The sequence below is a fragment of the Hoplias malabaricus genome, chromosome 5, assembly GCF_029633855.1.
Source record: "Hoplias malabaricus isolate fHopMal1 chromosome 5, fHopMal1.hap1, whole genome shotgun sequence".
Taxonomy (NCBI): Eukaryota; Metazoa; Chordata; class Actinopteri; order Characiformes; family Erythrinidae; genus Hoplias; species Hoplias malabaricus.
The window spans coordinates 23526109-23543351 of NC_089804.1; the positions used below are offsets into that span (position 1 = coordinate 23526109).

The 17243-nt window shown below is 36.3% G+C and overlaps 2 protein-coding genes across 2 annotated transcripts; one reads left to right on the forward strand and one right to left on the reverse strand.

The window, feature by feature from the left end:
* Positions 1-863: 863 nt before the first annotated feature.
* On the reverse strand, positions 864-13029 carry ctdsp2 (CTD (carboxy-terminal domain, RNA polymerase II, polypeptide A) small phosphatase 2). The gene is made up of 7 exons (XM_066670978.1): positions 12464-13029; positions 10665-10816; positions 9349-9450; positions 8822-8878; positions 7788-7880; positions 6980-7165; positions 864-6526 (listed from the first exon to the last, which is right to left on the reverse strand). Exons 1-7 carry the CDS (start codon positions 12522-12524, stop codon positions 6401-6403), a joined length of 777 nt encoding a protein of 258 aa, XP_066527075.1. The 5' UTR covers positions 12525-13029; the 3' UTR covers positions 864-6400.
* A 358-nt stretch (positions 13030-13387) lies between these two features.
* LOC136697194 (HIG1 domain family member 1A, mitochondrial-like) lies at positions 13388-17100 on the forward strand. Its single transcript, XM_066672201.1, has 4 exons — positions 13388-13687; positions 14533-14633; positions 15658-15792; positions 16390-17100. The coding sequence occupies exons 2-4, from the start codon at positions 14546-14548 to the stop codon at positions 16446-16448; spliced, it is 282 nt and encodes a 93-aa protein (XP_066528298.1). The 5' UTR covers positions 13388-13687; positions 14533-14545; the 3' UTR covers positions 16449-17100.
* The last annotated feature ends 143 nt before the right edge of the window (positions 17101-17243 follow it).

Below are 17243 nucleotides of genomic sequence, written 5' to 3' on the forward strand. Positions count from 1 at the left end.
ATATTTGTCTATATTAAACACATAAATATAACAACGTTTACTGCTCTAGTTTTACTACCCTTACAACGAAAATACACTATTATATAAAAGTATGGTAATGACATGGGATGCTCTGGAGCAGCTGCACATGCATACCCAACGAGCTGGCCATGGACATAGGAGCTTTGGAACTCCACAGTGAACCACGGTGTTGGGTTGTGATCCTCAAAGTAAAAGGATGGACAAAAACAGCTGAATACTCGACCCAGAGGAAACGAGGAGCACAGTGAGCACTTTATACTGGGTACCACTAAAACACGACATTAGCAAATTAGCGCCCCTCTGTGGTAAACATTTGTAACTAACAGTAGTTATTCAAGCTGTTGAACAAACAACTTTGAACCAAAAGCATTCTGCACACTCTGGCACAAATGAACAGAGACAGACACAGAAACAAGAATCAATACTTTTATTGCCAATTTCCTAATTTAAAAAAAATCAAAGTAAGCTCAAAAATATAAAATTGTAACCTCCAGCTTTTGTTCCACTGCAGGTTCCTCTGAGCATCATTAGGTTTAAAACAGAAACTAGGAATAAACAAAAACAGACTGGACAGAAAAGGCTGTGTTTGTACTGTACAGTAGATGTATGATCTGCATAGTCAGAAAAATCAGAAACTCTCTCTCTCTCTAAACACAAATGTTCCATAAAAGTGTATTCATACAGAGCTGTGTTCCATGTCAAAACACTGAGGTTGAGGACTGGGAAGCTGATAAATTTAGAATTAATTTAATTCCATTTTTCATTTTCCTAAAACTTTTCTAAGATATGTGATGCATCACAATTGTAATGTTATGGAAACATTTAAAGTAGTTTCGTATATAATACTGAGGAACATCACAATTTAATAAACCTGTAAATGTATTTGTGACATTTCTTCTCTTTAAATCACACACCCAAAAGTGGGATCAAGAATATTTTCAGAGAGAATCGTGATGCATCCCAGAATCAATTATTTTCCTGCATTTATAATGACGTCCACATTAAACTGCACCCAAAAAAATAATAATTGTGTAATAGAATATAAAGAGAAACAAATAATTACAATTTTCACTGTAATTTACACTGTATTACAGCAAATAATGTGGACTTTAATAATCAGTTTATATTTAAAACATTAGGAAGAATCATGCATATAAATGCATCGGGGACTTTTATTATATAAAAATGAAATGAGTTTAAACAGGGCCTACAATCACTTTAAAAAGCAGAAACATTTAAAACAGGTGTGTGACTTTCCTCCTCCCACTTCTTAAATCATAAGTGTTCTTCAGTGAAAAATATTTGGCTTTTGTTAATTAAAATCTTATTTGTTTTTAAAGTATAAAAGCTTCTCTGACCAGCAGAAACGGACCCTAATCCAACAAAAACGAGATTGGACGTACGCTGTGGGAAGGTAGGGGCTTTAGTCCAAATAACTCTTGGAGGCCTACACTAGAAGCTTCAAAAGACATGCATAAGCTATGAGTAACATAGCACTGAAAATCAGGGCACACGCCCATACTACACTGCCAAATGTTTCTGGACGCCTTCTCATAAACATTCTTTCTGAAATGAATGGCATTAATCAGGAGTTTGCTCCTCTACTCATCTGCAAAGGGTTCAGACCAGATGTTGGCACATTTTTGTAAGGATTTGATTGATTTTAACCACAGAAACATCAGTGAAGATGGATGATTAGATCTGGATATCAACTTATCCCAAATGTATTGGATGAAAAGCCACTACTCCACCACCTTGCTTTATATTTAAGATATTTCTAAAGCTACTGTTTGGTAATGAAATCACTGACTCACACTTTAGTTGAAAGCCTCTTACATCAATACACAGTGATCTACTTCAAACTCTTTACTGCCAACAGCAAATGCTCAGAAATACTCAAGCTGCTTTTCAAATACGCTACTCAAAGCTTACGCATGTGCTGAGAAGTCCTAAGAGCCTTGAAATTACAGGGCTAATCTGGATGAAAGTATGTTTTTTTCCGGTCCTCTTACAAGAATGTAGGCAGTATTTCAGCTTTAAAACAGAATACAATTGTCTTTTCTTTAAAAAAATAAAAACAAACAAAAGCACACACCTGGGTAAATTGTTCGGACTCTGCTTCTGATTGGTTTTTGCACTCTTAAAAACAACCCCCTCGTCTTTCCCCCAATAAAATCAGATAAAAACATTTTTCAAAAGTATGAAGATAAGGACACTGTAAAAGGCTTGTTCAGTTAAACATCACTGTGCTCAGTTCTTCAGGAAGGGAAAGTCCATTAACACACAATATAAATGTATCATTTCAATGTGTAAATACGTATTTGATAATGGCAGAATAAATCAAAATAATTAAAATAAAAAACATTGCAGGTGGCAAACCTCAATAAACAAAGAGAAAGGCAATATTAACTAATCCAAATTATAACACGACGAGTTTAAAATCATTTTCAGAGACTTAGGCTTGTGCTTCACAATCTACATATCGTTGCTCTCCAAAAACTGTATCTTTACAGGAGACAACAAAAAATCCTTTACTTTTCCTATACGTTAATGGGAATACGTTAATTCCTCATGAATTTCCCACACAAAGTACAGTGCAGTGAATGTGTTGAAAGGATGTCGAGTGATGTAGAGTTGTGCGGTTTCGTAGACCTCTTGGTCAAATGACAGGTTTTTGTTGATTTTCCTGAGAACATCAAAACTCATCCTCTACACACAGCACCTGCAAATTTTATTGTGATTACGTTATAATTACTAAATGAAACATATTAAGAGAAAAGAACGTGACAGGTGTAAATGTATATATTGGCAGTTTTATATTCATATTTGAATTTTTGTTCAGCAAATAAGCAGAAACTGTGCAGTAATTTGAGCCTCTCTGAACATGTACATATACGACACACAATTTAAATTTTCCAGATTTTAATCAGATTAATGAACGGCGGATTAAAACATTCGTAGGTCTGTGTGCATATAAGCGGATAAAGCAACTGGATGCTTTCGACTCCTTGACTGTGTTTTTATACACAATAAATTCCACACGGTCATTGGAAAAAACATTAGTCTCTTTTAGTTTAAATTTAGCTCCAATGTGAAAAAAAGTGAACTTCCCCTTTAGCTTGTTATCTGTAGAGGACGTGTTAAGTTATTCTCACTTAGAAAACCAACAGAATGTGTCAGTTAAACAGTTGTGGCCAAACGTTTTGGACACAGACAATACAAGACACAAGATGACAGTTCAACAAGAGTCACAGATTGAGTTTAAAAGGCATTTCAACAAAAACTGAACTACGTTTGACGGTTATTTTAGTTTTGTCTCTATTCGTTTCCTGGAGATCAGTGAGAGGCAGATTTAATTATAAAATCTCTTATAGACTTTTAACCTTAACATGCTTAAAAGGCTTTGTTTGTGATGTGCTCTGCATAGCCAGTGATATAAAAACATCTAGCACCCATTTCTGACACCAAAAAAGGGTTCTTTAAGCTATTTCAAGAAAGATTTTTCAGTTGAAGAAACTTTTAAAGGACTCATATCATGAAAAGCTACCTATTTCCTATTCTCTAGAAAAAGGAGTATGACATTTAAACACTGCTAAACACTGCATTTTTATATCAACTGCATTTGTGATGTCACAAACAGACATTTACATATACATGTTGTTTCAGCCTACAGCAGTTAAGCCACGCCCACTCACACTAAAGATGTAAGGAGTGTTGCAGTCCAAACGCCTGTCATTCTGAGGCACAATATTGGGTGACCAATCAGAACAGACCTCATTTACATTTATCAGTCCTAAAGACAAAGCCTCTTTAATGCTAAGGGATAGAGGGTGGGGATATAAACATGAATTATGCACTGCTACTATGCTGCTGAGGAAACAAACATCCTAAGTGGACCTCAGAAAGGGAAATGCAAGATATTAGCCCTTTAAAGTTTTTAAAGAACCCTCAAATTATGTAAATGTTCTATATGAATGTAAGAACAATTCCTACATGATGTTGATGTTCCTTAAACGTTTTAAAAGGTTCTTCCCATTTACACTGAATAAAATGTTTATATTAAGGGAAATCTATTTTAAGATATAAACCCTTCATTGGCACTTTTATTTTGAAAAACATTAACTACTATGAATGATGTAAATAACTGCATTATTTTTTAATAAAGTCTAACCTTGTGCTTTGAAATTTAATCCATAAATTATAAATTACAAGGCACATGACATAAATGTTTAGTTTGGGATTTTGATATTTAAAGAGCCCATATCATGCTTGTTATTTTTAAATCTGTAACACAATTAAATGTACTTACGTCGAAATTAATCTGAAAAAAAAACGAGCCAGTATTGAATACTGTAATTTTGTGATGTCACAAAAACAAGACCTAATATCTACCAATTTATACAGCTTAGCCCTGCGCACTAATTTTCTAATTATGAGTGTCCTAGCACACCCTTTGTTTTGAATGTTATCATGGCACAATACACGACAGCCAATAAGAACAGAGCTGATTTACATACATCAGTCTTAAAGGCACAGTAATTCTAAGCAATAAAGAGATTTTGAAAAGAATCTTTGGGCACAGGAAAATAAAACACACTGTAACAAATGGATCACAGTGAAAGATGAGAACAAAAATAAAGCTAGATATTTGTAGGATATGGGCCCTTTAAAAAAGTGTATATTTATTTATTTATGTAATTATATGGAAAATGTAGGGATCACCGAGGAGGAAACTAGATGTTTTATGAAAATATATGGATTATTTGTTAAATCATATTTTGAAAATTGGAAAAGAAAATTAACAATCAAAAATTGTCTGTAATTGTTTATAGCCATTAAAGTCACAGTCACAATTCAACTGTAATAAAAATCTTAACCAAAATCATATAAGACTGCCTTTAAAAGGACTCCCACTCTGGCTGAGATGTGAACATAATGATGAACAGTGTTTTGGTTCTAGAGGAAATTCCAGACTCACAGGTGTTGACAGTGGTGTTGAATGGAACCAGACGTCCTCCAGTTAGTTGTTACAGTAAATGGTGGTGGACACCATAAGGTCTGACCATAGTACATAAAACACTTTGGTTTTTACATCTGTTCCTGGTGAAGAGGGATGTGCAGGATGGTGTAAGGTAAAGAATTTTTAGATGAGATTTCCATCATCATTATTCCAGAACATACTCTCTGGTGGAGGTTGCTGCTGAGAGCAAATAAAAGGCTGGATTTTTGATGCAGACATGAATACGCCTGTTTCCATTGACAACCACTGGAAAGAAATCTATTCCACAAGTTTCTCTACAATCAATCATTTCACACCAGAACACACTCCATCATTTTGCCTGTGTCTAACCCAATTTAGCTGAAGAATGTGAGGAATTTTCCTGTATTGCATGTCAGAAATGCTTGAAATAAATCAATGTCCAATTTAAAGGCACAACGCAGAGATTTAAAGATGTGGAAAAGTCTTCATCTATGTGAAAAATTAAGAATTTGGCATAACTATGCATGATTGTAAATTGTTAATGTCATAAAACAAGAAAAGGACTGAGGTTTACGATATGAGCAGAAGGACGCCACTGCACTTCGGAGACCAAACGTTCGCAAATCTTCAACAGTGTTTTTCTCTTTTATCTGATTGTATTTGATGATGAGAAATGACCATAATCCTAAAATGGACCTTGATAAACACTGGCGTGTGGGAATTTGTACAGTCAGCTGCGAAAGATTGTGGACATTCTTGGTCCAGTACTCATGATTTTGTTGATTTGCTAAGTGAAATTAAGTGTAAGTATAATATGTAAACTGATACACAATTACTGTTTACTGACCAGGTTTTTGTGCATCAAACTGCCATACTAACATATTTAGGAAAAACTAAAAAACATAAAACATGGCATGGCTTACAGTTGGCACTGGTACAGTTGGTATTTCAAAAGATGTTTATTTATTTTCACTTAGAAAATCAACAAACAATGTAATCTTTGCACACGACTGCTTGGAGGAGGTCTTGTAAACAGAATAAGGCATTTTAGAGGCTTCACTGTAAAAAACAATGTCTTGGCAAGTGAAATCACCGTTATTCTACTGGATATATGTATTATTTCTCATTGTCAGACTGTTGTAGGAATTTTATAAGATTGTTTAGCATTTTCCAGACAAGTTTTGTGTTTTGTTCAAAGCCTGGACCCAGTGAGATGATATTTTTTGTTCGCTTTGCTTTCCTCAATACTCAATAAAAGCCTAATAAAATTCATATAACAAACCTATAATGAGAAATATTAGAAATATTATATAAATTTAAGGTCATTTCAGTGGCCATGACATAATTTCTGTAGTGCTTAAAGGCTCTCCTGGTTCTAGATAAGGAATGAGGTTCTTGTCAGGGTTCTCGGAGCTGCTTTAATTTGGCGCAGACATCTTCCACTTCGCTGAGCTCCTCGAAAACTGGCAGCAAATTCAGCAGCTCTGTGTCATTGACATCATCAAACCACGACAAAACAGGCACCTGAGAAAAGACAGGGCTCAGGCTGTAAACATCCTGCAGAAATGCAATGAAATAAGGACAAACACTAATGTGTGTCATGCCACTAGAGTCCGTGTTAGGCTCTTTAAAGGCTGGGTAGGGAGGCTTTTCAAAGGCTATTAAAGGATGTATAAAGCTCTTTAAAGGCTCTGTAAAGATGTCTATGGTTCTTTAAATGGTGTGTAAGGATATGTGAAATTCTTTAAAGGCTCTTTTAGGACATGTAAGTGTTTGCAAGGATCTTTGAGAGACTGCTTGAAGATGTGTACAATACTTTAAAAGCTGTAAACAAGTATATAAGGTTACATTGAAAAGCTGTGTATTTTTAAGGCTGTTAAATATAATTTATGAATACAAATTATGCACATGTACGTTGTCACCTTTGCATAAAGACATGTGAGTCTCTCTAAGGACTGCATCTCATCTCATACTCACGGCGTTCTCAGGGTGGAAGATGTACGAAGCCGGAGAGTTGTCGAGGATCAGTGTTTTGTTGAGCTCCCGTCCAAGCAGACTCAGGTCTTTAACGTAACAGCCCTGGTGGAAGACACATGATTCCCGGAAAAGACGAGTCCGAAACACCCCACACTTGTCCAGTAGGTCTGTGACTGGGTCAGCGTACTGCAGCCACCAGAAAACTACATTAGAACGTGCCTCACTCAGACACATTGCAACACTCTCAGCAACATTGCGACCTGGGCTCTGCTTTTCAAAACATCTTCGTCTCAAGATAACATTCACTGCTAGATAGAGCATGCTCACTGTAATGATCGCCCAACAGAGTGTTTATATACTTAAGAGAAAGCATTTAAACACAGCATCTTTATTGTACATTTTGTGCAGAAGTTTTGTTACTTTCTTAGTTTCAAACTTTAGGAACAAAAACCATATAAAATATTAGAGCTATTAACAAGAAAAAAAAAAAAATATATAAAGAGCAGGCAAAGTAAGAGGGCAAAAAAAAACATGACAGAAGAATGCAAACAGAATAAAGATGAGAAGATAGAAGCAAAGTGAGTAAAAAGAAAGAAAAATAAGAGAAGAATAACAAAGAAAATAAAGTAACAGAGAAACAATTAGACTATTCAGTAAATAAATATTAATTGTAAATATTGTCAATAGTCCACAGAGGATGTGTCATTTCACTCAGAAGATTAACAAACCTATCTGGACTCTCTGAAATCTCTACACGTGCTTTTGAGGAATAAAAATAATAACCTCTAAATAAAACCAAAGCACTGACCTTGGCGAGGCTGGCTGTGAACAGCACACACTCAAACATTTCTCCCATTCTTTGGAGAAAATGGTCCACATGAGGTCTCTTCAGTACATACACCTGATAAACAAACATGTCGTAAACAAACAAACAAACCTCTCAAACCTTTACATTACCTGAAAGAGATACTGGGCTTATGAAGAGAATAAAATAAAGAAAATAACTAACACTTTTATAGAGTCTTCACTGCGACAGATCCGCGAAGAAAAAGGCCGCCTCCAGAAGCAAGTAATCAAACATAGGCCTCAGGATTACAGCCTATCCTGGATTACTTGAACCAGGCCACGGCCAGAAAGGTCCTTAATAACAAAAACACAGGGCTAATCCAAGGTCTAAAAAATAATATAAGTGACAAACGTTCCAATACATAACCCAGGGATTCAAAACCATCCTCAGTTTTCTCACATTGCAACAGAAAAACACAACTGCACTGAATGATAACAAAGTATAGTGATGTTAGAATCGAATATTTAATCTGCAGTGAGAACAAATCCTTGATAAAAAGTGTGAATATTGTGATATGTACCGAGTCGTGTTCTACAGATTCTCATTAAATCTGTATGGGATATTTACTACTGTGCTGAACTTGGGCCAACCTAGATACAATAGCTAGAAAACAGCAGAGAAATCTAGAAATCTTTATTTTTCCCATTTTCTGTCACTGCCAATTCAAACCCACTACCTAGGATTCGTAATGCTAGCACACAGGGAGGGTGAGGCCAGCATAACCCTCTAATACAACATAATTGGAGCTCAACACACTTGGAAGAGAACAGCAGCTGCTAATTATGTTCCATCAGTATAAAACACTTGGAGAAAAACAACAACTGCAAATCCTGTTCCATCAGCTCATCACGCTCGAGGCAGAGCACTATGTGCTAATTCTACTGAAGCTTAGGGTCAGTTGGGACAATACTTATTCATTGTAATTAGATATTACAGTATAAGTTTAAATATCGCAGCCAGAGATATTCAATAAACCTAAAACATCAGTATCTTACCTGGTGCGTAGTACCCTCAATCTCCACCGGCACAATAAAGTCAGCATTATTGATTGGCTGCAGAGGAGAAAAGACAGAATGGATTATTTATTGTATTGTTTACATCATATTTATATAACCTTCATATTGGTTATGTAGCATGTATATGTATCACGATTTGAATCGTTATTCAGATATCTGCAGATTGTGTTGTGTCAACCCAGTATGTGCATTTTAATATTAATAACAATAAAGAATGATTTTAATATTAAATAATTCTAAATATAAAATGTGTTACTTTTCTTTTGCATTTACGCCAGTGCCACGCACATGAAATGAATTTGTAGTGCACTAATAATCCATTATATTCTCCACAGAGCAGTATAAAATAGCTTTAATATGATACAAATTAGCCACTAGGGGGCACTTGTTTCAAGAATTATCCATGTATAATTTTTAGCATATCTAACATAATATACAAAAGCACCTCATTTTTTAGCTGTTAAACTTTCAGATAAAATAAAATAAAATGTTGATTTAACAAGGACCTTAAAAGAACTGTGCACCAGAGTTTCGTCCAGATCAATAACAACACAGATCTTCCCCTGGTCTTCAGGAGTCACCTCAGGCAGTAAACTGCACTCAGGAATCTGAACACACACAAATTGTATAATTAAATTAATTTAGAAAACATTGCAAACAAATTAAGCTATTGTTTGGCTTGTTATAACATCCTTATATACATGTATTAAGAAAATAAATAATTAAACACTAGAGCAGCATATTTTTGGTAAACTTAACTACAGAGTATTCCAAAATTCCACTCAGTGTTATCTTTATTAATGTCATGTGAGAGATATTATATTAATTCTATAAATAAACTAGCAATTCTTATTTAATCAAGAAATGAGCAATTTCTTTACATTCTTCACTAACAAATGCAATCAACAATAAACACCTAAGCCTATATAAACATGTTTATAACACTATATAATACATTTATAAGACCTTAATATCATAATACGTTTTGTGTTTAATATGCCTTGTGTTTTGCATGATAATGTTGTTCATAACATTATAAGCACTTAGTACTGGTCCAATCATCAGGAGATAATCGATTACATTTTTAGTGATGCCTCCTAGAGAAGACCCCCTTGGAGACCTAGGCAGTTGGTGTTCTATGTCTCACTGAGCTGTCCAGTGCCAGTGTGTCAACAGAAGTTCAAAAATAGGTGAGAAATCTCTCAGGGACCATGTGCTTGCCTTCACCCTCCCAGGTTAATGGAGCTGTGTGTGAGTCTTAGCTAGCTATTAGGTAGAAATGGAGACAACTACCAACTGGAGAAAATTCTAGATACATTTTTTTAACGCTCAATGTCAATTTATGTGATTTATGCGATCATGTCATGCCTACTGTTTCATGTCTCCGTATGATTATACGTGCGTGCGAATGGATATTGGACCCATTGGCTTCCAAATCATCAACTTTCCCACTGGAACAAGAGGACAATCTACATGAACTAAAAAGTGACGAAGGATTTAAGACTTAATTCACATCACACTCTGTTTTATCTTCCTGGATTGAAGTGAAGACAGTATTCCTGAATGTGTCACAATGGCCCTGAGGCTTCTGTTGCCTTTTCCACACACGTTTGTGTTACTCTGGGTTTTCAGCTTTGACAGACACCAAAACAAGGTTTCAGAATTGACTGTACTCCTAAAGCGTTGGCTGGACAGTGGCGACAAGCCACAAGGGCGACACATGGAGACATCAGTGATTTAGAATTAGGAGTTTAGTTTTAATTAATGAACACAGCTACACTCATATAACACAAATAATTACATTTATGACTTAACCCGTTACCTTGGCAATGGTCCCATTTTCCTCAGAAGGCAGCAAGTGGTCCTGGGAAGGTGGTGGGGTTGGGGGGACATCCTGTGCTCGGACGCAACAAAAAAGTGCCTTGAAGATATTCTGGCTCCGAGGCTTCTTTGGAGAAGATTTTTTCACCTGGCCTGAACAGAAACATTACAAAAGATAACAATGTAAATCATTAACAATTAAATCACACAAATCTTGACTTGATCCTCCAGCAATTCCTTTGAAAGTAAGGTTATAAATCAGGAGTTTGTTCCTGTTTACCCTAGATTTTAGAACAGTGCTGTAAACATCTGACAGCATTCAGCTACATAATCATTACTCAGGTCACATACTGATGTTGAAGATTTGTTCTAGATCCCAAATCAACAAAAAAGTTACTGGATTGCAGTCCATCACTCCAGAGAACACAGCTCTCGCTCTCCATAGCCTAATTCTGGTGGTCTTCATACCCCTACGAGTGTACTTGTAGCATTAGGCAAGGAGATACCCCTACTACTGTATACTTCAAGAAATCATGATGTTTTATTTTTATATATCTCAAACTCCTAATTTTACGAATCTGGAAGTATCATGATGTCAAGCTTACCTATAAAATCTGTTTGAAATGTTACATTTCTAATACTAAAGCATAAAAAAGTGATCCAAACAAACAAACAAATGGCAATGGTCGGTATATAGATAGATAGATAGATAGACAGACAGACAGAAAGACAAACAGATAGACTCAAATTTATTGCCAGTGCAAAAACAGGGACAAGACATTTATCCATTCCATTATCTGTAACCGCTTATCCAATTTAGGGTCGCGGGGGTCCAGAGCCTACCTGGAATCATTGGGCGCAAGGCGGGAATACACCCTGGAGGGGACGCCAGGCCTTCACAGGGCAACACAGACACATTCACTCACACACACGGACGGACACTTTCGAGTCACCACGCTCAACGTGTGTTTTGGGACTGTGGGAGGAAACCGGAGCACCCGGAGGAAACCCACGCGGACACGGGGAGAACACACCAACTCCTCACAGACAGTCACCCGGAGCGGGAAACGAACCTACAACCTCCAGGTCCCTGGAGCTGTGTGACTGCGACACTACCTGCTGCGCCACCGTGCCGCCCACACAAGACATTTAGCATCTACCAAAATTGCAATTCCACGGTAGGATTAAAAGTGACAAAGTAATATGATATACACTAACAGAAAATATACACAAATTAAGGAGTATAAACAACTATATGAAGTAAGAAAGTGTGTTTATTGTAATACTGCTCTAATTACAAGTAATACAAATACATACACGTATATCAGAATACACATATACACTTAGGATATATCCATACATTATCCAATTATGTATTAATTCACTCTGCCCTAATATCATGTATCATTTAATATTTTCCCCAAATCTCTATCATTATTGTGATATTATATTTATGTCAATTTGCCCACCACTATTGTTTATTTTTTATATTGTGATGTACAATACATCACACACTGCTATATTTATCATTGAGGACTGAGGTATTCTCACCCACCCTGAGTATCATGATGTTACATTATTGTTATATCGCCGACCCATACAATAATTTACATTTAAAAACCGTGCTGTTATTTGTCCACACTGCAGAAATTGGTATTCTGAGGAATCGTGATATTCCCGCGCGCCGCTGAGTATCGTAATGTTACATTAATTCCGTATCGCGCGCCCTTTACCGTGTAACTCTCGTGCGTTAGTAAACAAAACCGCGGTAATGAGAATAACGGAAGCTCACGCGCTCACCTGCTTTGGACGGCGGCTGAATATCCTCTTTTTGGACCTGAGTGATGATCGAACTTTCCATCTAATAACCGCGGATCCCCCCAAATCCAGCATTCAGCCCTACGCAGCGCCTTCACGCTCAAATATCACACTTTACGCAGCATTTCGTCTGGTTTCCCGACTAGAATTCGGTTTATTAAACCCTACGGTGATCCCAGGCCTCCGCAGAGAATCCACAGTGTTCTGTAGGAGGTACAAATCTATAAAGAATCTACAATAAAGCCCCAGTTTTGCTCCAACATGGAGAATCCAGACGAAAAATAGCAAAACAAGCGAGGAAATGGGGCAGCGCGCGGTTTCAAGTTCCCCGCGCCGAGATAAACACGCGCCCCAAAAAAACAAAGAACAAACGCCAAGCAAAACCGAACCGAATTATCACAAATTAATCACCAATGAACCTTTAAATCGCCCGAAGATAAGTTACTAGCCACAGTTTAGGCGCTTGTCGCTTTTGTTTTTGCGCCGCGCGGGCGCCTTGAAACCGTGCGCCGCCGCGGATTGGATCCTTTAGAAGTGGGAGTAGCAGCAGCAGCATTTTTCACGCGCAGCATTCCTCCCGCTTTATTCTACAGAGCTGCTCCGGTGTCATTAATAAAACTGTACCGCGATACTAATGATAATTACTACTACTATATGCCACACACACATAGTGTATAATAATAGAATTTTTTTCTTTTCCTTCTTTCCCTTCATAATTTCTCTGTATTCATTTTATTCTATTTTATGTATACCTCTGTATATCTATGCAGTATTTAGGAAATAATTCATTAGTGAACTTCACCACCTGATGGCTCTGTTATGTGAGTTCTGATTCTCTCCACTAGGCAGTGCTAATGCTCATGTTTTTCTCGCTTTTTGACTGTAGTTCGGAATGAGGGCATTTCTGTTATTTCACAGTATTAAATATAATTGGCTGAATATGCAGAGCTTGAATTGATTACGTCATGATTTGAAACACCACCTCTCAGCCAATGACAGAAGCCGTTTCGCTGGCATCAGCCAATGAAAAATAAGGGGTTGTTCTTGTTTTTGCGGAATCGCCATTCATTGCAAGTGGACTTTGCAGCTGTGGAAGAAACTGAATGAAAGAGAAGAGGTTTACAGATATCTGTGACTTGAGGACTTGCTGTGGGGCGATTGATGACTGCTTTACGAAAGCTTTAAAGGACGTGGTTTTAACTACAGGTATTTAATTGTAGCTAAAATAAGTCCTGGTTCAGTTTAGCTTGGATGCTACCACAAACGACATGAGCCACAGCAACTGCTGCGTTTAGATAAGACTATTTTACAGCAGAACAGCTTAAAACAGACTTAAGCACCTAACTTTGGGATTTGTGTTTCAACTTAATGTTTCAAAGACGTAAAACTACGCTTTGAACTTGTTGAGGATGAAACGAGCTTCTTAAAAAAAATAATCCGTTCCACCTTAAATGGTAAATAGATTTGCTGCACTATTTAAGGTGGGACGGTATATTCCACTTCATATGAAGGTAATTGATGTATTTCCTTGTGTTCAAGGTCAGAGTATGTGACGCTGGTCAAATTAAATTACTTAGGAAGTGAAATAAATAATTTAAATAATTTTGACATTGGTCTTATTCTAAAATGCTATATGTCTGTGTGCATACGTTTTTACCAGATGTACCCTGATTTAACTCGACAGATCTATTTAAAACCTGTTTATATATTCTGCAATTTAAGGTGTTAATGTTATAATATATTGGCATCAATGATTTTACACATACAGTCAAACTATTAAACATAATACATGTCATTAAATTAGGGAAGACAATTTAAGTATTTTATGTAATTTTTGAAATAAACATTTTATAATCAGCAACAGTTTGGACCTCTCTGGTCAAAAAACTTCTTTTACACTACAAATGACCTAAATTACACTAATTTTAGTCTTTTTTTTTTTTTGCTGAGTTTAACATAAGATATGATCAAGTAAATTTGACCAAGTAAATAACTTCTTAAAACTATATTTCACTAATGCTTGTTTGTGTTTTGTTTTTTTTTTCTCACAGGTAATTTGACAAGATGTCTGCCAATAGAAATTGGACAGCTGACGAGGAGCAGTCTTCCAAGTTGGTGCGAAAAGCAAAAGAGTCGCCTTTTGTACCAGTCGGTAGGTTAAATAACCTAGATTAAAACATAGCTTACAAAAAACTGAATTGTAAGGAACAAAAAAGTTGTGGAATGTATATAATAAGTAATAACTCTATTGTGAATAAACAAATGGAAAACATATACAGGGGGTCCTCGACTTACGACGTTGATCCGTTGTTACACCGAATTCTGTGACCGCCGAGTTCTGTGACCCTAGAGTGCGCTAATTCATGTCCAGTATAGGGACACAGTTTCTGACAGCAGCCGTCAGAATTAGTGACCCCACTGAATATTAATTACATAAATGTACTTAAACCTGAATGGTTTTATGGTTTATGTTGAGATTCAGTGGGGGTCACAAAGTCTGACGGCAGCAAATTGCGTGACCGTCGAATTCTGTGACCCTAGAGGGCGCTACTTCATAGCTTTGGCATAAGGGGGGGGTCACAGAATTCGACGGTCACACAATTTACCTGCTTTGTAACGCCGTTCTTACGTCGCGTCGTAAACCGATTTTCGGTGTAAGTTGGAACATACGTTCATACTGTACGTGAATAACATACTGTAAGCACTTATCCTATCCTCACCTATCCTCCTCGGTCCCGAGCCGCGTAACCGTGTATTCTTCCGCCGCACACACCAAACACGAAGTTCGCGTTACGAGGTTTACGACGCAAAACCACTTCAGTCGAAACAAGGCTTTATACAGTAAATGGAGATGTGTCATAACCACGAAACATCGTAACTCGGTACTGACGTAACCCGAGGACCTCCTGTACTGAAGTTTGCAGAAAAATATTATGTTTTTAAAACCCCCTTGCAGTCATTAATTAAACCCCTAAAATCAATAATAAATACTCTATTTTTACCCACACCTCTGCTACTCACTTGCAGCTTGAGCTTACCTGAATAGCCCTGCCCCACATGATGACAAGGTTCCTTAGGTGTGTGATTTAAGAAACCCTGGATGTAATACAGCTAGGGTTCTCCAAAACTTTGCATATAATTATTTACAAAATAATCTATATTCTATTGTGCTGCAGGAATGGCTGGTTTTCTGGGAGTTGTTGCATATGGTTTGTATAAACTCAAATCCAGAGGAGACACCAAAATGTCAGTACATCTAATCCACATGCGTGTCAGAGCTCAGGGGTTTGTCGTTGGTGCCATGACACTTGGTAAGAGAATAATTTATTCATATATTATTAATTTTATTTTTCCTTTTCATAAATATGATTGGCATGGGCAGTTATGGTAGGTATATAATTGTACACGATAGAGCCTTCACTATACATAGTTTTTATCACAGTATTTTTATAATTTCCTTGTTGTGAAATATGGGAGTGGTTGTGGTTGGGGCAGCTGTGGCCTAATGGTTAGAGAAGCGAGCCTGGGACTGGAAGGGTTCAATCCCCATGATGGGCAGGACAATTGGGTGCTGGGGGGAGTTAAGGAACAGCTCTGTCATCCTCCTCCAATCCAGAGTGCCGCTAATGGTTGCCTGTGTGTGTGTGTATACTTGCTGCTCATAGTACTTTAGTGTGTGTATGCTTGTGTCTTTTTATTTCCATGGATGGATTTATATGCTTTGCTGTACAATGATAAATAATTGCGCACATAAAAATATAACATAGTATTAATTCCAACAATTTAAAATGTGTAGAATAACATAATAATTCTGTTCCCACATATTTTCAACTCGAAAATCATCAGAAACTTGTTTCTCAACTCTTTATTTACTTATTTTAATTTTATTTCTTGTTTCTGTTTTCTAGGTGTGATATACTCCATGTATAAGGAGTATCTGGCCCCAAAAGGTCCTGATGACAAATGAGCTGAAAATAATTTGACAAATCAGTTTCTGGCATATTTTATTTGAATTACTTTGCACAGAAAATATTAGGACAAAATCAGATTTATTTAAAGAGTAGAGGCACTAATAGTGATTTATAACATATATCTTAGTGGCTTTATATTTTTGAAACATTGAAACATTTTCTATTTATGTAAGAGAATTAGGTAAAGATACAGTTTTGTGCAAAAATTATTGCACCCTGGTCAAATGGTGAATTTATTTGCTTAATTTAACATTTTAAAAAATTGTGTCAATGTGGTCTGTGGTAAAGTAATGGCAGATTTCCTGTTTTTCTAACATGTTAAACTCTGCACATTAATAGAATTTGTGCAGAAAAATTGCACATATCCTCCCACCTGCCCCTGTAAAGTAAGTTATTTCTGCCGAACATCAACAAAAATGTGTAATTTGACCAGAGAACAACCAAATTTTTACACAACACTGTTTGTGCAATACTACTTTATATTTATTCATCCAGTGAGTAATAGGAAGCTTTTATATATTTTTCCTGTTTAATGAAGGTCTGGTTTCTTTCAATAAAATAAAAAAGGCCACCAAATACACAACATTCACTTAAGTTTTTTTTACCAGAATAAAATAAACAACACACTGTTCAGTTTATGAAATTCATAATCAAATAAACTAAATAAAAAATGAAATGAAAAATTGAAATGTTGTTCAGATGTAATTTTACTAGTAAATAAAGACCAATTAATATTAAATTAGATTTTTTTTATTATTATTAGTTTTTCAAGTAATATGCTTTAGATATCT

Coding starts and splice junctions, on each gene's coding strand:
- LOC136697194 (XM_066672201.1), top strand. CDS start 14,546: ATGTCTGCCAATAGAAATTGGACAGCTGACGAGGAGCAGTCTTCCAAG. Junction 14,634..15,657: donor GTCGCCTTTTGTACCAGTCG/GTAGGTTAAATA, acceptor ATTGTGCTGCAG/GAATGGCTGGTTTTCTGGGA. Junction 15,793..16,389: donor CGTTGGTGCCATGACACTTG/GTAAGAGAATAA, acceptor TCTGTTTTCTAG/GTGTGATATACTCCATGTAT.
- ctdsp2 (XM_066670978.1), bottom strand. CDS start 12,524: ATGGAAAGTTCGATCATCACTCAGGTCCAAAAAGAGGATATTCAGCCG. Junction 7,166..7,787: donor TCACAGCCAGCCTCGCCAAG/GTCAGTGCTTTG, acceptor TGGTGGCTGCAG/TACGCTGACCCAGTCACAGA. Junction 6,527..6,979: donor TCTTCCACCCTGAGAACGCC/GTGAGTATGAGA, acceptor GTCTTTTCTCAG/GTGCCTGTTTTGTCGTGGTT.